We start from the raw sequence: 24,039 nt of genomic DNA, 5'->3' as shown, positions 1-24,039 counted from the left end.
GCGGGGCGGCGGGGGGTTGGTTTGGCCCTGAGGGGTGAGGGGAGGGTGGGTTTGGGTCCCCTGGCTCCGCGCACCCCGGGTTTCGGGTCTTGAGGCGCCTGGGTGCAGCTGTCAGGGCTAAAAATGAACCGCAGTCGCCGCCCGCCGGGAGGGAAGGCCTGGAGTCCTGGCTTAGGAGTCGTTGAGTGGGGGAACAAACAAGCACTGTTCAATTGGCCCCTTTGGCTGAGGCGGGTCAGGGTGAGAAAGGCAGCGTCTCTTGTTTCAATTTGGATTTCGTGCTGGTTTTTATCTTTACTGAGGTCCCGTCGTAATTTGAAAGGAGTCAGGTTGACCCGTCGTAGCAAATCTCAGCCCCCAAACCCGGGCGGGTCAGGGTGAGAAAGGCAGCGTCTCTTGTTTCAATTTGGATTTCGTGCTGGTTTTTATCTTTACTGAGGTCCCGTCGTAATTTGAAAGGAGTCAGGTTGACCCGTCGTAGCAAATCTCAGCCCCCAAACCCGAGACTTTCCACTTCCACCTCCTTTATACAGTTCTCCCGAGCTTGACAGTTTTCTGACAAAGGATATATTCAGCGTGAGCATCGTTTGCTGCAGACAGTGTGTCCCGGCTTTCTACAGGGGCCGGATGGATCGAGAATCTCTCCAGGTCTCAGTAGTTGCACTTGCCTCACAAGGTGAAAGGCATTTTCTGAGATAAGTGAGTCCGAGTCTCAGCTGGTGACCCTTTAAGTTGTCGTAAAAATAGCTAAGTTTCTCAGCATGTTCTGGGTGAAGAGCATTGCTCAGCAGGAGATCCCCTTCATCCTGCAGGTAAAGGCTGAGCTGATGAACTTGCAGTCCGGCACCGGCAGAGACAAAAATTGAGATGTCATTGCGCTGCCGGCTGAGGTGCGTAACCTTACGATAGACCCCTCACCCGGGAGGACAGAAATCATCTTCTGACAGGAGTGGTTTGAACAAAAAAAGATAGATTCTCCTTCCCTGGTCTCTGACTGAGGTTGTGCCCAAACCCTATCATAAAATGCCGCTTCCTTGATACTGAGGTAACGAAGCTCCATGGGTCCTTTCCTCCTGCCGTCGGCAGCAGATGGACTTTTCCCTGCCTTTGGAGCAAAAGCTTGCAAATAGTTTTTTGGGCTCCCCTGGGAGCAGCTGACTTGTGACCGGGGCTGTATACAGCCACGCTGAGCAGTTGGTGTCGGAGTGTTCTTTTTCCCCCTTTTCTCTCTGTAGATAGAATCATAGAATGGTTAGAGTTGGAAGAGACCTTAAAGATCAGCAAGTTCCAAGTGAAAGGTCGGTTTCTGCCCCAGCCTGGCCTCCCTGTGTGAGCCCACCTGGGTGCTTGCTGCTTCAGAGGGGGTGTTCCACCTCGCAAAGGATGCCTGCCCCCCTTTCCTGTGCTTGCCTTCCTTTGCTTGCCTTCCTGAAGAGAATACTCGCAAAGGATGCCTGCCCCCCTTTCCTGTGCTTGCCTTCCTGAAGAGAATGCTTTGGGGTTTATCACTTTAGAAACTGGTGGTTTGGGAAGATTATGAGATTACAGGCTCCCCAGTCCTGTAAATGTTTGCACGTCTCAATGTGATTTCGGCTGTTTGAGTGTTCCTGATGGTATAAGTGAGGAAAACCCTGCATGTGCTCAAATGCTGCAGGGTTAGTGCTAGAGATACCAGCCTCTTAAGAGAGGAAACTACTTATTCAGGCTATTTGCACTTCCCTTTTTTATTTTAGTGACCATCGGTACAATATAAACACTGCAGAGACGGTGAGGAAATACCGATTTGATAAGATTCAATGCTTCTCTGTGGTTTGGGGTGGGACAGCATGTAATAGTTGGCTAATCCTGCTGCTGTGTGCTCCAGCAAAACAAAGAATGACAAAGCTTGACATTCTTGGTTGTGCTCGGGAGAACCCCATTCCTCCGTGATACATTTTTTTTTTCTTTCTTTCCTTTTTTTCCTTTCTAAAGGGGAAGGGGGCAAAAAGTTTTCAGACCTTCTTACTTCATCAGAACAAAAAAGTCAAACACCAAGATACCGGCCCCATTTCCTCCCCTTTGCATGTTACTCATAACGCTACAGGTAAGACGTTGGATTTCTTATTTCACCGTGTTTTGTGCGTTTGAAATTCTGCTCTTAACATTGTGTTGATGCGGACCTGGGTGCTACAGTTGCTTCCTTGGGTTTTGTGGGGTTTATTGCTTTCTTCTAAAAATAGAGGAAGGGGGGAAGAAACCTTCAGAGCTGCCCCTCCTGAAGTTTTGTGCACCCCTGATCTCACCTCCCCTGGAGACACGCCGCCGCCCGGCCATTTAGTAATCCCTTTGCACGACTACACGAGATTGACAGGTTGTCCTGCAGCTTCAGGTTTAGTAACATATTTTGCCAAGTTTGCACAAAGTCTGCTTTGGCATCCGAGCATGCGCTATCCTGCAACCTTCATAAATTAAACAAACAACAAAAAAAAAAGTCCTTCAAAGGCACACATGCTTTACTGTGTGCTAGTCCCTTCGATTTCTTGGAGATTTCTTGGAGCAGGCACTGTGAGCCTTGGTATTCCCAGCCTGCCTGAAATTGTTTTGATATCTGTAGCACTCTGCTTAATTGGCACTTCAGATGCCATCCAGTTTGAAAGCTGTTTGTGAGTGGTCTTTAATGAACATATTTACTTTCCTTTTATTTTATTTTTTTTGTTCTTTTTGGGCGAGTTTACATCTAATTTTGGATCATTCCAAATTTTTACCATATATGGTCAAGGCTCCTTTTCAAACTTTGCCAAAATGAAACGTGATGATCATAGAAAAATGAATTATGGAAGGAAAACTAGGAGAGCTAGTTTGTTAATCCCCATTGTTCATAAGTTATATTTTGCTGCGTGCAATATCTCAAACTACGCAGACGTCAGCTTCTTTTGCCAGGGAGTCACTGTGCCCAGTGGATGGTCTGATAAGCTGCATTCTGTTCTTTTTCTTTCACCAGCATGTTATATATTTTCTGCCATGTGTCAGAAATGCCACATATTAATAACTTGGGTTTAATGATGTGCTTAAGATGCCTTGAGTTCAAATGTGTGCTGGTCAGCTTTTGAAAAGTCTCCAAGGAGGGTTTTGTCTCCCTGTGTCGTCTCCTCCCTGATTCCTGTTCTACAGAGGAGTGATAGCAATATTACTTCCCCTTTTCAAAGTGCTTAGAAGGTACAAGTGCTAAGTATTTTGATCCATTATGCAATCAGTTGCCTATTTTTAGTACCTGAACCATTTTTAATGTTCTTTGTGCAATGCAAATGGGCTTTCATTGAGGCTGACGGAACAAACTGTTTCAAGCACTTAAGCCACAGGGAATGGGGATCTATCAGGGACTGGTTTAACATAACTCTTGTGAAAGGTGGTGGAAAAATCAGAGGACTGCTGCGAGGTGCTTGTAAATTAAATGGTGAGAGACTTCTCTAAAAACCCCAGTATTTCAAATCGCATGAAAGTAGGCGAAAAATGTTTTAAAGGCAGATGATGGACTAGCTCTGTTAACGTTGGTATTTTTGACCGCCTTTCCAGTAGGGTGGTGTACCTGCAACTGGGACAGCCATGGAGAAGAGTGGGAACATTCAGCTGGAGATTCCTGACTTCAGTAACTCTGTCCTGAGCCACCTGAATCAGTTGCGCATGCAGGGTCGCCTGTGTGACATCGTGGTCAACGTCCAGGGGCAGGCTTTCCGTGCTCACAAGGTGGTGCTGGCTGCCAGCTCGCCCTACTTCCGCGACCACATGTCCTTGAACGAAATGAGCACCGTTTCCATTTCTGTCATCAAGAACCCTTCTGTTTTCGAGCAGCTCCTTTCCTTTTGTTACACCGGGAGGATATGTCTGCAGCTGGCTGACATCATCAGTTACCTAACGGCCGCCAGTTTCTTGCAGATGCAGCACATCATAGACAAATGCACGCAGATCCTCGAGGGAATTCATTTCAAAATTAACGTGGCAGAGGTGGAAGCAGAATTGAGCCAGACCAGGACAAAGCATCAGGAGAGACCACCCGAATCTCACCGGGTGACGCCAAATCTAAACCGTTCTCTGAGCCCGCGTCACAACACCCCAAAGGGGAGTCGCCTGGGCCAGGTTAGCACGGTGCTGGACATTCGGGAGCTCAGCCCACCTGAGGAGTCTACCAGCCCCCAGATAATTGAGCAGAGTTCAGATGTGGAAAGCAGGGAGCCCATACTACGGATTAACAGAGCGGGACAGTGGTACGTGGAGACGGGAATGGGAGAGCGCGGGGGACGGAACGACGACGACGTGCGGGTGCTGGGAGGAGTGCGCATTAAAACAGAGAACCTGGAGGAGTGGCTCGGGGCAGATCATCAGCCGTCAGGAGAAGATGGGAGCAGCGCCGAGGAGGTCACTGCGATGGTGATTGACACCACGGGCCACGGATCGATGGGCCAAGAGGCTTATGCGTTAGGGTCCTCCGGGGCCAAAGTGGTCAGGCCAACCAGCAGTGAGATTGACAGGTGAGTTTTATTTAACTTAATTACTGACCTCGCCTCGGTAAGAGGAGATTGTGCAAGGTTTTCACTTGGCTGAGTTGGTCGCTTTGGAACGTTTCACCCTTCTATTCCTGTGGCCACCTTAAGCATAAGCACTGAAGGAGTTTTTTCCCTGGTGTTAGGAAATGTATCTGGTTTGGGTTATAGTATTTTGGCTGGGTACTGATCAGACCGGGATCTCCAGGTACAGGCTAGCTTGGGAAATTAATTAGCACTTAGAAGTGCATAGTTTGGATTCTGTACCTCTCGGTGTTTCAGTTGAGGTGGGAATTTTGTTTAAAGAAGATGTTCAGTTCAGCCTCCGTAGATACTGCGCTCAGCGTCGGAATTAATGAGGTCACGTACAATATGTGTTACGCAAAGTGTCATTGCAAGGGTGCCTTCTGGCCTGAAAATCTGGGAGTGGTTCTGGCTGAGAAACAACCCGGTCACCAGCTGTAGGGCAAGAGGAAATCTTCTTACTGGTGGACCAGGACAGCAGTGGGTTATGGGCTTACGTCTTCTGAAGTAGTTGAAGTGGGGAGCCCATCAGCCTCCACTGTTGTTTTGATTTATATGAAAGAGCAGGAAACCTTATTTGAAAATTGGTGGTGAGATCTGCTGTGTTTTGATTTTCCATCCACCTGCTTCCCTTCCACTCCAGCATTTGTTTTCTTGCCCTTAGCTCAGACCAAAGAACAGATCTGATTGTGTTTGTGTTCTTTTGTGTTTGGGGGGTTGTATTTGTGGGTACATCTGCCTCTCTTCTCTTCTAGCTCAATACCTCTGGTCCCATGGGGGAACAGCTACCTGGAAGCAGTGGATATTCTGTCACTTGTCATGTAATAAATCAATGTGTGGGAATGATCTTGAGCTGACCCTTGGAAGAGCGATCCTCTTCTTATTCCTTAACTCTTTTCCATGGATGAGTTGGTCTCGAGCATCTCTTTTTGCAGTGCACTCAATATCCACTGTTTCCTACCTGGGGTCCACCACGTCACTTTTGTTTCACGCTTAGAAGGGGGAGAAGGGCAAGGGTAGTGAATGAGAGGTGCCCTTACAGAAACAGTTTCTTCCCTTGTGCAGTTCCTGAGTCACTGAGCCCGTATTGGTTTATTTGTGATGGCCACCAAAAAGCTCTCTGTTACTAGACTGGAAGCCAAATGACTCAGTTACATTTCTCAGATGGTAACACTGAACCCACAGACCAGTATGACTTGGTTTTTACTTTATACTTGCGCTGTTCTGCCTCCTGTGTGTCAGCTGGTGAGGATGAAAAGATGCTATATGGGTGCCTCTGTTGCTCACCCCTTGTTCTAAACGCCGTAGTGACCTGATGCCCATTAAAAACTGCGTTGACACTCTTCCCCCACCCCACAGATTTAGCCCTTCTGGCAGCATGGTTGCTGTGACTGAGCGGTACAGATCAAAAAGCGAGTCTCCCGGGCGGATGGATGAGCCCAAGCAGCCCAGTTCCCAGGTAGGCAGATCAAGAAGTTTGCAAGTAAATGTTGGCATTGAAGATGAAGGGGGACTGTGTTGTGATGAAGTGTGTAATATTTTATATTTGCAAGCAATGCTGTTTGTGAAACAAGGACCTTTTACTGTTGCAAAGGGTTTAGTTGCTCACACTGACAATGTATGCTGTCGGTATATGATTTAAAACTGATTTTGGCTTTTGTTTGGGATTTCAGCCAGATACCTGGAAAACATGAGGAGTTTCTCTTGTTGTCTGAGGGCATAGATACCAGCCCTCGTTCTGGGCAGGCCACCAACTCCTGAGGAGAAACCCCATTTGCCTGCAGAGTTGGCTCTGCCCGAAAACACTGACAGCAAATGTCTGAGCTGAGGGAGGAGGTGTTAGTTGGTTTCTGTGGAAGACTGAGGGGTGACAACAGCTGAACCTTTCCATGCTAGGATCAAAACCATTCCAAAAAGCCCTCCAGGCACTACACCAGTAAACCTTTAGGGTGGAGTGTCAAAGGACAGTGGATTTGTACAGAGGTCTCTGTCTTGTCCCTAAGGAACTGTGTTGCATAGCAGAATTTGCAACAGAAAGTAGCTCTGAATTCTCTGCTTTCTTGGGGTACAGGCACAATTTTGGGGTAGGAGGGAGAGATATGCAGAAATGCAGGAGGGCTATAGGGTGCAGTAAAGTAGGACACGGTGGTAATACCTGTGCCTAATCATTTTGATCTAATTTTTTTGTTGCATGCAGTCAGTGTCACAGTGCCACTGTCGTGCAAGTGTATCACCCAACGCTGTGTAGAATGACTCCTCTGTACTTGGCAGATAAGTCATGTGTGGGTTTGTAATCAGATGACTTTGCTGGAGGCAGGTGAGGAGTTACCAGGCAGCTTTGCCCTTGAGTAAGACCAAGTGAAGCAAGGGGGGAAAAAAAAAAAATCATGATTGCTGTCTGCTAACTTTGTAATACACTTCCATAAAACAAAAGATACCTTTTTTTTCCTGTTTTGCCAAAGTTTTGTTTTGTGTTCTCAGAATACATCTAGAAAATTTTAGGTCAAACTAATCCTCCAGGGCAAACGTGCCACACAAAGCAATTTTAGCTCTGCGTACAGAAAAGCTGCTATTATTTCTCCATCGTGAGATGGCCTCAAACATAAAACCACAGGCTGCCACCTACATGGGAAGTATCACCTTCTGGGCTTCTGGTATTGCAATATCGATGCTAAAGATAGTCTGCCCCTTTCCCCTGCTCGGTGGCAGTGGTAGAAAGCAAGTACCACAGCTTTGTGTGTCTCCTTCAGCCCTGAGCAGCTTACTGCTGCTTGTACTGTCGGATTCAAGAGGACCTGGCAGAGTTATGCTGCTGCTTGTGCGTGCACAGCCCTGGCTGCTGGAGGAGAGGGAGGAGAGGCCCCCTTGCTGTTGCACTGTTTGCTTGTCCACATTTAGCATTGTCAGGAAACAGTGTGAGAGCTGGGAGTGCAAATACTGTGTTCTCCAGCACGGAGGCTGGAGCTGTTTGTGCTCATTCTGAATCTGATAGCCAGAAGCGGCTGTCCTAGAGCCCGAGCTTGCACTTCAGGGTTACCCTTGGCTGTTTGTCTTTCTGGCTTCAGAAAATAATGAGGAGCCAGCTAGTCCTTGCTGTGCAGCTCGGGTCAGGCCAGGTGCCAGCTCTCCCTGTGCTGCAGATCCTCCCCTGCAACGCCACGGGACTGGGATGGATTACACAGCCATTTAGGCAAACGTGATTCATTATAAAATGAATCCTGAATGACACCTGAATAAATACCCGTGTAAAGTGACACCTGAAGAGCTTCACATAGGATTTGTAGTTTACTCCATCTTCGTTTTACTGCAAGCTCATCAATTGCCTTCTTTTTTTAACCGCTAGTAAGTAAAGAGAGCGTGGTATAAAGTATTTTAATCAAACTGGCCCAAGTTTTTTAAAATGTGACATGTATTGACACGTTTGGTCCCGAACTCAATCAGTGGCTAAACCCCCTCCTGACAAGGGCTGTGTTTTCTTCCCCGGATCTAGCGAATGACTTGGCAGAAGGGGCCGCCATAGCAGAGGTTTCTAATTGATTGCTCATTTGTCTTCAGCCCCAAGGCTCCAGTTAAGCACTTAAATGTGTGCTTGAGGTTGAAGACATTAGTGCTGCTGATTTCGAGGTTTGGCACATACTTCAGTGCTTTGGCTGGCTGGCTGGACTGGGGCCTGATCTTCTTTCCTGCAGTTTGTTTTCGGCTGCTCGTTATTTAAATCTCCGTTGCTTGCTTCCTTTGCAGGGGGAGGAATCGGCCATGCTGGGAGTGAGCGGTTACGTGGAATATCTGCGGGAGCAGGAGGTTTCGGAGCGCTGGTTCCGCTACAACCCACGCCTCACGTGTATTTACTGCGCCAAATCCTTCAACCAGAAAGGCAGCCTGGACCGGCACATGCGGCTCCACATGGGCATCACCCCTTTTGTCTGCCGCATGTGTGGGAAGAAGTACACCCGCAAGGATCAGCTGGAGTATCACATCCGCAAGCACACGGGCAACAAGCCTTTTCATTGCCACGTCTGCGGCAAAAGCTTCCCTTTCCAGGCCATCCTCAACCAGCACTTTCGCAAGAACCACCCCGGCTGTATGCCTCTGGAGGGGCCTCACAGCATCTCCCCCGAGACCACCGTCACGTCTCGGGGGCAGGCGGAGGAAGAGTCTCCTCCTCAGGAGGAGGCTGTCGCTGTGGGGGAGACGGCCCAGGGATCTGTGTCCACCACTGGGCCAGATTGAAACAGGGCTGCAGAGTCTGGGGGAGAAAGGACCGTCTTCCCAATTTTTTGGCTCTAAAGAGTCAGCACCAACCTGGCAGGCTGGTACTGTAATTAGTGCAATGCCACCACTGGACAGACAGAAGCTCCCAAGATGTTGCCAAAATTGCAAAATCTTTCTCTCTCTCTCTCTCTCTCTTTCTCTCAACCCGCCCCCCCCCAACACACACACACACACGTAGAGTGTTGAAAAGTTTTTCTCCCATATTCCTCCTCCTCTTGGAGAAAAACGGAAACAACTGTGTCAATCAACTTCTTATTCAGGGATCGACAGGATTTTAAATTTTTTTAATGTTCCGTAGTGATCTGGGACAAGCAGTCATTTGTATTTCTCGACAGCGTTGTGGCCCAGCAGCTAGGTCCCACTGCTGCTCCTCACCATATCTGCTGGTCCAGCTCAAGGGGAAAGCAGGAGCAAAGTGCCGTTGCCTTCCTCCATTCCCCAGGCAGTTGCCACGTTAAAAAAAAAGACTGTCCTGGTGGAACCTGCCTTGCCCGAGTGTATTTATCCCTGTCTTATTTTTGGTGTGTCTCTTTTTACCTTTTTACTTCAACTATTATTTTAGGGCTTTTGGCTTGCCCATCCCAGGCCTCAACGCCCCGTGTTCAAAGCTGGCTCGGCTGGAAAGCGGTGTTCTAGAGGTCAGCAAAATTTGAATTTCAGCTACTGGAAAGTGAAATTTAGCAGCTGTGAGGTTTGCATGAGACTCCGGTGCGTTGGGAGAAGGGTTGGAGGGGGTCTTTTGGAGGAGGTTGTCCTTTGCTGTTGCTGATCTGGAGAGTTCAGAGCATTCTGATGTCCTGCCGTGCTTCAGGTGGTGCCGAGCATTAGGAAGAGCTTTTCTGGACGGGCTGAATTGCGGAGTTAGAGGCTGGCTACCAAAGTCCTCCTTCACCCCTACTCCCCCCTCGACACGCACTTGATTTTCTCTTTTATAACAGCAATATGGTATACTGAAATACTGTTGTCCCAGCCAAGCAATCGTGGGTGGTTGCTTTTAAACGTCTTTCTACAAACTAGTTTGATAACTTTTTTTATCGATGAAATGCAAAAAGAACAGAAAACCCTACTTTTATTTCCTCGTAACGGTTCAGGAAACTTAAAAGTGAATGGTTCCTAGAGCAATCACAACTCTGTTCCCTCGCATGGACTTAAACTTTTTGTATTCTAAGCAGCTCTGATGTTTAGAGCAAGTTAAGCAAACCCGGAGAGACATGCCTGCATTGTGTATTGTAGGTGTTTGCACGTGCTTACGTGTTTCATAAACGGAAAAGCATGGGACAGGTAGATAAGTGCAAATATCTTGACATCTTTTGAAGAAGTCTTTTAAAAAAAAAATATGCAATACTTTAAGAGTTTTCTCTGGTTCTGATGCCAAGTTGTTCATGACGGAGGGGGGAGAATGAACGACAGGTTGCGCAGATTGGGTTTGGGAGAGGACGTTTGGTTGAAGGAGTTCACTTGAGGATGTATAACGTGTACAATAAGGAATGATGAAGTTCTGATCCTTAGGGTTATGGGAGGAACAATGAGACTCTGAAAAAGGAATACGCTTCATTAAAAAAAAAATATGCAATACTTTAAGAGTTTTCTCTGGTTCTGATGCCAAGTTGTTCATGACGGAGGGGGGAGAATGAACGACAGGTTGCGCAGATTGGGTTTGGGAGAGGACGTTTGGTTGAAGGAGTTCACTTGAGGATGTATAACATATATATATACAAGAAGGAATGATGAAGTTCTGATCCTTAGGGTTATGGGAGGAACAATGAGACTCTGAAAAAGGAATACGCTTCATCTTGCTGTGGCAAAGCAAGCCGGGTGAGCGGTTAGAGCGCAGGCTCGAGATTTACCCAGTAAAAATAAAGCTTACCCCGCAGTCTGACTGCACAATTTTGGGCACACAGAAACATGTCCAGCCCTTGCTTTACCCACCTGCAAATTGGGACTCGGGATCATTTCCTGCATCTTTAGAGGGAACAATCTGGAGAAGGGTGATGTATTCCTGCCTCGCTTTATATGTTTTTCCCTTAAAAGTGAGGAGTCTCACTGTTCCTCCCATGTCTCTCTCAAAAAGCAGATGTGGCTCTAATGTGGTTTTTTGTGTGTGGGGAAGGGAAGGGCTTGGTGCCAGGATCACGTGTCACAGGGATGTGCTCCTAAGAGAGGAACCTTTGCAGGTGTTCCGAGCTGGGCACCTGCAAAGTACGATTTCACTGACCATTTCAAACAGGAAAAACTGATATTTCACCTCCATTTTCCTTCTGTCCCTTCTTCCTCCTCTCCTGTCAAGTGCATCGTCACACAGTGAATGATTTTCTAAGCGGCCACCCGAGGGACCAGCCCCATTGGTTTTCCTGTCGAAGGTCAAACTGGATTGTACCAAAACAGTAAGGTTGCCAGAGAGCAGTGGCAGAAGATGAGAGCTAAGAGGGTGGCTAAGGTAGGTTTCGTTGCAATCGAGGTGCGGGGAGGAGGTGGAGACGTGCAGACTATGCTGCTTTAGTCATAGCTTTTGAAGTTACCAAAAATCAAAGAGAAAAAAAAGTTAAAAACTTTGAAATCCTATCCTGTTCACACTAGAGAGCATCAGAAGTTACTTTTAGTTGCTTAAAAGATTTTTAAGTGTTTTAAAATAGAACTTTTAAAAGAATACTACCAAACTATAAAAACATAAAATTATTTATATACATATATTATATATAAATATAGTGGGAAAGTTTCCCTGCTAAGCTTGCTGTGAAGAGAAGGGTGAAGGTGCAGTAACTGCTACACAAGCAACATTTTTCTGAAACAGATGGCAACCGACCCATCAAAGCGCGGTGATGAAGGGCTGACATAAAAATGGTGAATGCCTTTATCCGTATGACAGAGCTGTGAGTTTCCTGAGCAGGTTTTTGTTTTACTGTCTCGATACTGTGAACGGAGGAGCATCCTGACAGCCCAGGGTGCCAGCGGCGCGTCCTGTTTTGCTGATTCAGTACTTCCAATTGGCCTGGTGAAAACCGTGAAATCGTTCCTTCATATCATACTAGGCTAATCTGAAAACGAAGCTTGTGAAAGGTTTTTATTTCTTCCTCTTTTACGTTGGATTTGTTGTTTTTCTGGTTTGTTTTTTTTTGGTTTTTTTTTTTGGTGCAGAGGTTGCCACTGTATAAACTATCATTTCTGATTGCATGCAAAAGAGCCAATATTCTTGCCCGGGCCTCACTGAGGTGAAGTTTATAGCTTGTAGCTAGAGTCAGTATAAGGTATGGTAGTGGGAATCATTTTAATATTATTTCTGTACATTTAATGGATGTGTATGTGTATGTATGTGTGAGAATCATGGTGTCTCTAATGTTTTCTTGAACAGCGCTGAAAGCGGTTTAGGTCTATCCGCACTAGGAGATGGAACCAGTTCAGAGGAATAGTTTATTCAACTTTTCTTTCAGTAGTTGACTTCCTCAGTGCAGATAAGGCCAAGGTTCGAGAAAAAAAGGTCGTATATGGTATGGAAAAACCTCATGTGAATTTTCCAGCAGCGGTGTAGCTACTTGGAGCTGCTTTCCATATCAGAATGGTACCATCTTTCATTGCCTCTCCACTGGCAAACCGTGTGGCTCTGGGGCTGCACCGAAGCTGTGGAGAATCAGATGCCAACTTGCCAAGTGCAGATGCTTCTGTGATGGGTCGAGGCACGGCTTTGCATTTCCACGTCTAGCTGCAGCTTTTCCCCCCTCTGCCAAAACTGTGATTTCAACTGTGATTTAAGGAGGATGTGAAGAGAACTCTTGTTGTATTTTAATACCTCTGTACGTAACATTTCTGTCCGCTTCAGAGTTAGGGCTTACTAACCCATTTGTTTGCTTGCCTCAGGCAACAGGGGAAACACACTCTGTTTCTGCAGTTTTCTTGGAAGGGGAACACAGTTCTTTGCTGCAGCAGAGAAACCTTCCAAATGTGAAGTGTTGCAGTTATCTCCTTGAGGCTGCAGAAAAGCCCCGGTGCCAAGTCACAGCAGAGTGACGTGACGGTTGCCGTGGCCGTTCCCTGCTGCTGCCAGGTTCCCTGTGAATAGCTGTGAAAATAACAAGAATTATGTTAATACTGTGCTGCTGCTTTGGGGAAAAGCTAAACCTCTTCCTCTCTGGAGGGTGACCGATGTGAAGCTGGGAAAGGGAAAAAACAGAAGGTCTGTTTGCTCTCTTGCAATGGGAGCATGTGAAAGCAAACCGTGCTTCTTATTTCCAGCAGCTAGATAGAGAGGGATGAATGAGGAGGCTTTATGAAATGTGAATTTGTAACAGGAAGCTGAGATCACACTTAGAGCCGCTTAATAAGAGCTGCTTAATAAGATCCAGGGGTGTCAGCCTGGTAAGAGTCAGAGCAGCTGATGCAGATGGGCAATTCTTCACTTGTCTTCCCAGTGTTGTCCGGCCATCAGGTTCAGTCCTTTGACTTACCTACATCTTCTGTACAATATTTTCAAGCTGTGAGCTTTATAATTAGGGTTTGAGAAGTTTGGGTGGCAGAAAGGCAGAAAGAACAGAAAGCATTTTGTGTCTCTGCTGCTGTTTTAAATCCAGCTGAGGTTGGTAGCAGCTGACTCTCTTCCCATCTGACAGCTATTCAGAGCTGGAATTGCATTTGGAACAAGCTGCAGTCTTGCTGAAAAGCATAGTGGGGCAGGCTTGGGGTGGGGGGCTCAGAGCCAGGATTTCAGCCCTCTGTGAGATTAAGGTTGAAATAATTGACAGGACAGATCTCCCTGGTTGTCCTACTCCTGTTTTGTGACAGCTAGGTGACTTTGTTTTCCAGGGCAGGCCCTCCCACGCCTCTATGCAGTAGTAATTTCACTTAAAAGTGTGATGCCCAGTTTGGTAACTGATTCTAAGCAGTCTGGTCTTTGAGCAGAGTCCTTCTGCTGCCTTCGGGTGATTCAACCCCAATGATGCATTTCCAAGAGCAGAGTTGTAGCTTTTATTTGCTGGTGACTTCATCACTCCTGCAGAACCCAGCGTATAACTAGAAAGGCAGCTGGAAAGGTGCAGTTTATTTGGGTGGAAGGTAGCTTGTGAGGTAGACCGTGTCATGAATCTTTAAAACCAATAAGAATTAGCACCCCTTAAATGTATTATTTTAAATTTATAAAATTCTCCTCTTTGATCCGTGCCATGCCTGCCAATTTAGCCATACCAGCATAATCTGCAGATTAGTGACACCAAATGCTGTTCTTGCTCTAGCGGAAGTATTTTGGGGATGGGAGAAGTCAAGGAGCTGTAATTCAGCAAACTTCTAATTTTTTGTCAGGGTTTGAGCTCCTGAGTTCCCCCTGGGAGCTAAGCCCATAGCCAGGACTGCAGTCTGAAAGTCTGGGGTCTTTTGATGGAGCTGCCACTGACCGTGGCGTAGCCTCGTCTGGCGCTAACGATGTTCTCAGAGATGAGCATTACTCCTGTCACGAGGTGAAATCCATGCACAGAGCTTTGATGTCTTCAGTGGAAGGTCCTAAAGAGGAGCTAAGTATCTTTATTTTAATCATTGTCATTCAAAAGATATTTTAATACAAAATACATACATATATATGTATGTACATTTATACATATATATATATATTTGTAACCAAATAAAAGCTAGAACTATGCAAACACTACTGGCTGCTGCTTGAAACTAATGTCTACCAGAACATTTTGGAATAGAGTAGATTTGGAGCAGATTTGTTGAGTGGGGTTTCTTTTGTTTTTAAATAAAATGCAGCAGACCAAAGTTTTGCTGCAGTTAGTCTTTGTAGAAACTTAGGTTATTTGTGATCTGGAACCCACTCAAGTAGGTTATAAAATTATCTAAAGAGTCCTTCCATCTCTAAAATATTTCCATCTGCCTTGGTATTATTGCTAAAAGGCTTTCTTTTGTGAAACACAGGAAAGCACAGAGGCTGGGACTAGGAGAGCTTGAACGTGATGTTTGGGATGATAGTTAGAAGTAGAATCAAGAAAGGACTGGGAGCATTTTCTTTTTGGACGTAGGATTGAGTTGGCTTCAAGGAGTCTCCCTCTTGTGCAAATGACTGTTGCTGAGACGGAGGCAGCGATCGAAGCATCACCGGGCTGAATTCTGGTCCCTGTGGAGGTATCAGAAATCTTCCCGCTCAATCTGATGGTACCAGAGTTTAATCTGCTGGGAGAAATTTTGTGTGGTTTCTACCATTTCTTTGTGTCGGATCCGGTTTTCGCTTTTAGGATTCACTACAGTATATCCAACTGTAATCTTCAGTAACCTTTGACTTTTTATTCCTAGGGACTGTAGAAAATTCAGGTTTCCTGTAACATTATCCTCATCCCAACTGTGAACAATTTACTACTGCTTCTTATAATTTATTGTCTTTCTGTTCCTGAACGTCTGTGTAACCCGGCTGGTCACCAGCACCACCCTCCAGTGCTTCATTAGCTTTTATGCACAGGGAATTGTTGCAATGGATAAGTTGACCACGCTAGTTGGAAGAGTAGAAGCCTTTGGAAAAATGACTTTTCCTTCCTCTAGCTGTCATTAGAGAGTGCACACACACATACCTGTATATACATATATATGTATACATATATAAAGTGTTTCAATATAAACTCATTTAGCATTAATCTTATTTAATTTATATTTTAATCCAGTTGTAAACCAAAGTATTACAGCTTGTGAAATGATGTGTCTTGGAAATAGGAGGAACCTTTTTAAATGGTGGCTCTGAAAGATCTTGGATGACAAAAGTGCAGATACGAGTAAGACTTAAGGACTCGTGCTGGCGAGTCCTAGAGCTTTGTAGACTTGGGAGGATTTAAGATTTACTTGCTGAGTGAAGTTTGGTGGTGGGGAGGCCAGTGTGGGTTACCATTTTTAAATGCTGATGTTGTTGGTGGTTTTTTTTCTCATTCAGTATAATTAGTGTTGGAGGAATTGCTACAAGAGCAGTGTGGCGGGGTGTCTGATGGAGATGAGGTGTGTGGCTGAAGCTAAGGGAGCTACCTCAGGTAGCACTGGTTGCTTCTGGTGTCTTCTGTTCACAAGTCTGGAGTGATGTGTGCTGTGTTCAGCTCTGGGCATCTCGGTACTGCCTCGCCAAAGGACCCTGCAGGGAGCTGGTCGGTCCATGGTTTGAATCAGCGCTTTAAAAGCGTGACTCAGCAGCATTTCTGCTGCTGGGCTTTTCCAGCAGAATCACTTTGGAGTCTCCCTCACTCTGCTGTGCCTGCTGGTCACAAAACCCAGGGCTTCTGCCCTGCCTCTTGAATTGGGATGCTTTAAGGAAGCACGAGGACTTGCATGCTATAGAGCCTCGAGGAAAACCCCTGCAAGGGAAAAACGAGGCAGGAATTTAGGTGTGGGTTTGCTGTATATGCTGTGACATGGATCTAAAGTGATTCCATATGGTCCCATTCCTGACCTCTTCCTTACGAATGCAGGGTTTGGATGAACTTTTGTAAACAAGTGTAGAAAAGGTGGGACAGGCTGTCTCGGTGCTGGCACTGGTTCTCCCAGTGCCCCCTTTGGCTTGCTGTTTCTTGCTGTGGTATCTAATAAGGGTTGGAGCTGCCGGGTGTGTGTTTGAGGTGGAGTGCAGCTGCCACCAGACTGGTTGGTCCTGGGCTTTGGCTCATCTGTGCTCTCAGAGCTATGAAAGCAACCCTCGAGGTAGGGTTCAGTGCCTTCTGAAGGCTTGGAAATTGTGATGGTTTTGATGGTACTTAATGGTTTTGTAGGAAAGCAAGTATGTTTCTGGCAAGCCTAGAAATAGAAAGGTAGAAGACAGCAAATCAGATTGTAGTCTGGCACAACTGGAGAGAGAAGGCCACAAAAAAACCTGCTAATGTATTTAGTGTCTCATTTACAGTTTTAGAACACAGGCTTTTCCTATTTACTGATGTCTAGAGGTGCTTTTTTAAAATTTTTTTCTTAGTAACCTCTGTGGAGGTGCACGTTCTGCTGTCGCTGATGGAAAGAAGAAAGGGGTTCAAAGATAAAATCTTGCTGATTCTTCTGTTCCAGGGCGTAATTGCCTTTCCAATGAATTAGCAAACGCTATGAACAAATTCACCTCTAACAATCTCCCCCAGGCTTGGCAGCGGCTGTGCTTCCTCTTCCTCATCTGCTCAGCCTGCACGCAGAGTCTTTTTTTATAGAAGGTTTCCCAGAGTTCCTTATATTGAGCACAGTGATGGTCCATCTACCTTTGTTGATCAAGTAAGCTCATTTGATACTCCCCAGCAGGATTAGTGCATATTCACAGCTCATGCTGTATCAAGCACTCTGCCAGCTACACACAGTACAATTTTTAGCTACCAGATCTGGCAAATATAAAAAGACTGTAACCTAATCTATTTCTAATTGCAGTCACCAGGTACTGCGGGTTGTGTACAAGACCCCTTCTGTGTCTCCTGCTGTACCAGTGCGTAGATGTGTCATCCATCACATCAAATTCCTTTTGATTGAGGCATCCTGTAAGCAACCTCAGCGCCAAGGTGCTTCTCAGGGCAGCTGTCAGGAGAAACTGGTCTGATACCAGCAGCAGATCCCATCTGGCTGCTGTGTCAAATAGCAGTTGCTCCAGTAAACCAGGCAAAAGGAAAACAGCAAGCCTTAGACCAAGCAGTGGCTACTAATTGGGCAGAAAAGAGATATTTGATTGAGACAGTGGTCTCTATGTGGAATTTCTGTCATTTTTATTCAAATAACTTTCAGTAACACGGACATTTTATTTTTCCTTCCCACCAAAAATTTCCCAGGTTGATTATTAAGTAGCACTGGTGTCAGTGTGCTGCATCCAGTGACCCCCTGGGGTTTAGTGGGTTGGTGACGATATGCAGGCTGGAGGATTTGAGTGGTGAGGGGGTTGTGAGTGCATGCTGCTGGCTGTCTTTCCCTAAAATCATTCTGATGACTTCAGGACGTGGGCCAAAAATGCTTCTTTTTGTTTTAAAGCTTTAATTCTTTTCATGGAAGTGTTGAAAAAAATCTTAGCTCCCTCCCCAACAATTTTTATGTTCTGTTTAGTTAAATTCTCATCCAGCATCAGTTTGTGGTCTAAGAATGATTTCTACAACACCCACGGCTAGGACTTGCTAGAACTCTGTTTAGTTAAATTCTCATCCAGCATCAGAATGATTTCTACAACACCCACAGCTAGGACTTTCCAGAAATTCATAGATCAGAGAGGGTTTAAAACCTGTGGCTGTAGGAGGTGGTGTTTATAACATGGTTTTTATGCTGCCATAGAGGTAGTGTTAGTAGGAGGGACAGGGAAGGTTCTTTGTGGAGAGCTGATCTGGGTCTCGGTGTGGATGGAGTCACTGGGCACCAGTCCCTGCTTGTGGGGTCTTCGAGGTACAGATGGGATTTTCTTCAGAGATTTTCCTCGTGGTTTCCCATTTCCTGAGTGCTTCAGCTCCCCACTTTGGGAGCAAACAGCAGACTCTGGTGCCTTCAGCATCAGCAACGCTGTCAGCATTGAGGCTGCGCAGAGGGAGCCGGTGGGCAAATCTTAGGAGGGGAATTGAGCACCTTCAGAAGGAAAAAGTTGGACTTGCCAAAGGATTTTGCGTATGAGGAGTTAAACCTGCTTTCGGTGGAGTAGGCTTGGGGGTTTTAAATGTTAATGTATGTTCAGACCCTTGTTTTTGCAGGGTGAGATGGGCCGTTTCAGAGCTGTGGGCAAGGAAAAGGTGTAACGTTTGAACCCCGTGTTCTCATTCCAGGTTTCCACCCAGAACTGCACCAGGTATGTCCATGCCGTCGGTGGGGTGGAGGGGGAGTTGTGCAGCATGGCATTAGGTGGATGTGTTACATCGGGAGGTGATGGGTGCCCCATGCCAGAGATGCCCTAGGTAAATGGGCACCTCTGGAGACCAATAGGATGATGAAGTGTTCCCAAAAAGTGGTCTGAGCTGTGCCGGTCAAGTTTGTAGGGTTAGTAGTTTTCTGATGAGCTGGTGGTTAGTGTTGGGAGAGGAGGGAGACACGTTTCACCCTAAGCTCCTCGCACGGTGCTTCTGCAAAGCCATGGGGCTGTTGTGTACCAGCACAGCCCTGCACAAGCTCCCTCTCCTCATCCTCTACCTCTGCACACAGCATCAGTAGGAGATCAAAGTTTCAGCCAAGCTGAAACTGTCTCCCTGGAAATAAGAGGGTATATCCCTGCAGAACACGGCGCAGGAAAAGAGGGAGAGTGATGTGCCTCAGCTAGAGCCCAGGCCTTTTAGCCCTGGGATCAGAGAGCTCAAGATCTGCCTGTCACCAAGGGAAGGTCCTCAAGTGGGTGGTTTTCTTCTTTGCTAGAGGGAAGCTGGAAAAAAGCTGCGTGTAGGGTCTGGGGTAATTCTTGCTAGAAAACCAGTTATATTACTGGTTGTATTCCAGCAGCAAAATAATTAAAAAGATACTACTTTTAGTTAAAAAAAATAGTGTTAATTCTCATGTGGTGATGGTGCCCTGCTTACATCATCTAGCGTGTGACTCACATCACACCCCAGACAATGCTGGTTTTATTTCCCCACCTTAAAAGTGGTGGCAAATCTCCCTAGAGCTGCAGGCTCATTGCAGACTGTAAGTGGGAAGAGGCCCTTTCCCCGTGTGCTGCTGAGCACTGTAAAGGATTCAGCCCTCAAAGCAGTTGAAAACAGCAGACAGATAGTTTGCCTGTGTTAGCCAGAGTTTCTTCAGATTGCCAGGGACACGCCATCTGGTTCTTCCTCACCCAAGCCATTCCTGGTAGCAGGGAAGTGGTTGGCGAAGTGGGAACAGATATTGCAAGGAATGGAGGCTGGCTTAGCAGGGAGGAGGGAGACACCCAAAATATGAAGAGGGCTCATCTGTTTTCAGCACTGGCTGGGGCTGCTGGCGCTGGAAACCAACAGAAGGTGTTGGGTGGAAGAGGTGAAACGACAGCAAAGTGTCGTTAGGAAGAGGTGTCCACGTGTGTCTAGCACGTTGTGGGTGCTGCAGGCAGGGAAATGCCAGTTCCAGAACCTGTATGAGTTAAGGAGCCTGAGGGAAGCCCTGCTGTCCTGGGAGGCAGGCGTGCAAGGATGCCTATACCCTGTCCTACAACGTTAGAGCTGAGCATCGCCCGTGGTTTCTGTCCTGGAGCCATGAAAGGTAACGAAGGAAAATGAGTCAGTCCTTAGGGGAGGCAAATTTGCTGTGTGGGTTTCAGAAACACCCCTGGAAGGAACTGAAGGGTGGCACGCGAAGGCTGGAAACGGGTAGTACCAGACAGATTTCAAAGGGCTGTTTTCTGAATGTTAGGTTTTCTAGCATGTGTTTAAGCTGTCGAAGACTGAAGTTTGCTTCCATTTCTCTCCTTTACCTGCGTCATTTCTTCTGTTTAAACTCAGCAGCCAAGGGGAGGGTGCGGAGAAGATGGAGCCAGACTCTTCTCGGAGGTGCAGAGTGGAAGGAGGAGCAGCGGTAGGCAGAAGTTTGTACGAGGGAGATTCAGGTTAGGTTTTACAAGACACTTTTTCACCCTGAGTGTAGCCAAGTAGCATTGGAGCGGTGGTCCAGAGAGGCTGTGAGGTCTCCATCCTGGGAGATAGGCCAGGCTTGCCCAGGTGAGACCCTGAGTGACCAGCTGGAAGTTAGCCCTGCTTTGAGGGGGGAGGCAGGGCTGGCACCCAGAGGCCTCCCTCCCTTATTCTGGGCTTCTCAATCTCTCCCCTGGAGTATGAAATATTGCCCCATCGCATGCTGCACTGCATAATGCAAAACAAGGGGTAGAGAGTTTTATCCTATAAGTACATTTACAGTTACCATTTTTTTTCATTTTCACATCTCCAGTCTATGGAGAAGTCCAGCTGCTCCTCGTGCGTGAGCACAGCCTCCAGGATCCTGTTTCCATTAGACTATGCCAAGCTGTATTTTTGTTACTTTTTTTTTTTTTTTTACATTACATTATCATGTAAAAAGGGGCAGCTTTAATGGGCTTCATATCAGTTCATATCAGTTAACCTTTTGAAACATATTCAGGTATCTTTTAAATACTGCTGTGTAAGTTCCTTGTTTAATCTGACATACTCTGATTTATTATTTTACTGTATTTATCTAAGGCAGTACTTTAAAAAAAAATATCAGTGCATTAATTTTTTGTAGACTGTCAGCTATGTTAAGCCTCCAGCTTTACTTAGTTTTTGTCCATGTGCTTAACCCCCCTCACCCTCAGATCTGTGGTTAAATGTCTTCATTATTTTTATATTGCAGTGGAGTTTATTTATTTAAACCTTCCCATTACCTTTGCAGTCAGACCCAGTACCATTGGCTATGAAACTGTGAAACTGCTAACAAATGAAAAATGAAGCTAGATATTGGTTAGTTTTACTACTGGTTGTAAAATACAGAAAGTAGCAGCATAAAAAAGGAGAAAAGTACAATGGAAATGACTCAGTCTGGGGCGGGGGGGAGGAAACACAAAACTATGGCTGAGAAACTTCTTGGAAACGAGTATTAACCTGATGATGTCACTTCACTGGTTCCCCATTTGGTCACGTTTAAGAGCTGTGTCTTGAGGCAGAGAGGTGCGCGTGGCGTCCGTTCCTTCATCTACGTGTGTAGGGCATTGGTGTGATAGGGGAGTTTGTGCCCCTGAGATGCTATTTTCTTAGAGTTTACACGTCTAAGGAAACTCTATGGATTACTGTGAAGCTTTTATTTAATACTTCATTATATGCAAATTGGTAACTGAACACAACTGTTGGCTCAAAGAGGTGAGGGCTGGTGGGGAGGAGGAAGGTGCCGTTTTGTTGTGGAGGCTGTGACACTAACAAAAGGTGGACTGTGCAATTCTCCTGATGACAGCTCTGATTTTGGCACGGGCTGTGAAGCCTTGTCACCCCTGTGGCTGTCCCCTGCCTCGAGGGGAATTGGTCCTAAGTTTGCTCTGTAGAAACGGAGGGATGGGGTGTTGTTCACACAGGTGTTTGCAGGCTGAGGGCAAACTGGATCTCTGCTGGATATTCAGGAACAACGTTGTACCTGGTGCACAGGTACTTTTCCCAAGTGTTAGAAGGTTTCCAAAGCTGGGGTTATGCTGTTGGGAGAAGCAGCCCATCTGGGTTGCGGGTGAATTTGGGATGGAGAACAGAATTTTGTCATACCCGTTGCTTAAGTCTACTTTTCCCAAGTGTTAGAAGGTTTCCAAAGCTGGGGTTATGCTGTTGGGAGAAGCAGCCCATCTGGGTTGCGGGTGAATTTGGGATGGAGAACTGGTGCACAGGTACTTTTCCCAAGTGTTAGAAGGTTTCCAAAGCCAGGGTTAAGCTGTTGGGAGAAGCAGAATTTTGTCATACCCGTTGCTTAAGTCTAATTCCTTTTTGGCTCCCCTGAAGTTCTTTGCCTGGGCAAAAAGCTGATTAATTCCTTTTTGGCTCCCCTGAAGTTCTTTTGCCTGGGCAAAAAGCTGATGTGCGACAGCTGCGTTGTCACAGGGCAAGAGGCTGTGAGAAGAGATTTGAAGTGAAAGGGGAGCGTTGTCGTTCAAGTAATGCATGTTTCTTTTGTGTTTGTGGATGTAAAAATTGCTGGCAGTTAAGACAGGCCAAGGGGTGCGACAGTAATCCTTCCTGGTGGCAAAAACAGGGACTTTTCTGAATAAGCTCTTTAAAAAGCTGGGTTAGGAAGAGAGTAATGTGCAGCTGTAGGTCCTTGCGGTAACGGATTCCTTGCCTCGTGCCCCACGTTTACAGGGAGGGTTAGTGAAGGACAAGAGAAGACTGTATCAGGTTAGACCACGGAAATGAAAGCAAGCTATTCAAAGTACTGCTTTTGTCTGAAAAGGGAAAGGAACGGATGTGGGTTTCCCCTAATCCTCTGGTATCTTAAACACTAGCTGAAGCTCCCACGAGCTGTGCCCCAGTTGTCCCCTGAGCTGCCCTCTGCCCCCTCCTTTCCCTGGTGTCCCCCCCCAACCCCTGTATTTCCTGTACAACACTGTGAATATGACACCGGTAGCTCTTTTTTAACGTTTCCATGAAAACTGCTCCGAGCATGAAATGCTGTCCTAGGCTGTCACGCGGTGACGCTGTAGCAGACAAGCTGTGACTGAGAGCCCTGTTCAGCTGAACAAAATAACCCCCAAACAGGGACACTGGTGATTGAGCACTTCCTTGCAGAGCAGTGGAAGAGTAATGTAACAAGAGTTAAAACAAGAGTTAACAACGTAAGTGGCTTTGTGTAGCAACTTGCTAATCAAATTTGATTTCGTAATGAACTAGACTGACAATCAATTTCTAAAATATAGAAGCCTCTTAAGAGGGAATAGTCAAGTATGTCTTCAACAGAAAGTTTTAACTGGGATAACTTTTAATGAAGAGCACAGGACTTTTTTCCTTTTCTTTTCTTTTTTTTTTTTTTTTTTTTTTTTTTTAACTCACCCCTAAAAAAAAAAAAAAAAAAAAAAAAAAAAAAAAAAAAAGTTCTAGTTTTTTCTTTTTTTTTTTTTTTTTTTTTTTTTTTTTTTTTGAGCAATCACTCCAGAAATTGAGTTGCTTCAAGCAGCGGAAGATTCACAGGACAGTAACTACCTCTCTCTCTCGGAGTGCTGAGGTTACCACACTACACACTCTATCAGCAAAGCTTTCACTTCAAAACAGATTTGTTTTCCTTACCTCTGTGTTTTAGAAATGCAGGTCTGCTCTGTAAAGTGACTCTATGGAAAATGGCATCTGGCAGGAAGAGGGGGGGGGAAGCCTTTTGGGGTCTGTCGTCCCTCTTTGCTGCCAGTTTCTTGCCGTGACCCTTGCAGGTTGGCTCCGGGGCTGTGACAGTTCAGGGTGGATTCCTTACTTTGTTTATTCTGCATTAAGAGCAAACTGTCACACGAGCCAAAGCTGCAAGGCTGCAGCTCAACCTCCTGCACTGGGAAATTAGTTAATGGTCTGGAAGGTAAGAGGAGATTCCATCTCCCCCCTGCCTCCGAGGGAGCAGGCAGCAGTAACAAAGCAATAAAATAAAATAAAAAAAAACAAAACACTTTTATACGTCGGTCATTAGTCAGCAGATCTGACTCTGCAAATTTATATATATATATACACAGACACATACAGAGAGCAGATCTCTCATGTGAAAAGGTGCCATTTTTTTTTTTTTCTTTTTCTAAACGGAGTCCCTTTCCAAACTAGAACAGCACTTTAAATAGGTTCCTCTTAAAAAAAAAAAAAAAAAAAAAAAAAAAAAAAAAACAAAAAAAAAAAAAAACCCTTTATTAAAAAAATGCACT

At 45.9% G+C, this 24,039-nt stretch overlaps 1 protein-coding gene across 1 annotated transcript; it reads left to right on the top strand.

The window, feature by feature from the left end:
- Positions 1 to 1,972: 1,972 nt before the first annotated feature.
- On the top strand, positions 1,973 to 10,348 carry ZBTB37 (zinc finger and BTB domain containing 37). Its single transcript, XM_014947999.1, has 4 exons — positions 1,973 to 2,083; positions 3,553 to 4,505; positions 5,901 to 6,000; positions 8,283 to 10,348. The coding sequence occupies exons 2-4, from the start codon at positions 3,583 to 3,585 to the stop codon at positions 8,769 to 8,771; spliced, it is 1,512 nt and encodes a 503-aa protein (XP_014803485.1). The 5' UTR covers positions 1,973 to 2,083; positions 3,553 to 3,582; the 3' UTR covers positions 8,772 to 10,348.
- Positions 10,349 to 24,039: the final 13,691 nt, after the last annotated feature.

Source organism: Calidris pugnax, unplaced genomic scaffold, assembly GCF_001431845.1.
Source record: "Calidris pugnax isolate Ruff unplaced genomic scaffold, ASM143184v1 scaffold30, whole genome shotgun sequence".
In the NCBI taxonomy this organism is placed as follows: domain Eukaryota; kingdom Metazoa; phylum Chordata; class Aves; order Charadriiformes; family Scolopacidae; genus Calidris; species Calidris pugnax.
The sequence above is the reverse complement of the archived record's forward strand: the minus strand, read 5'-3'. Positions and strand labels throughout refer to the sequence as shown.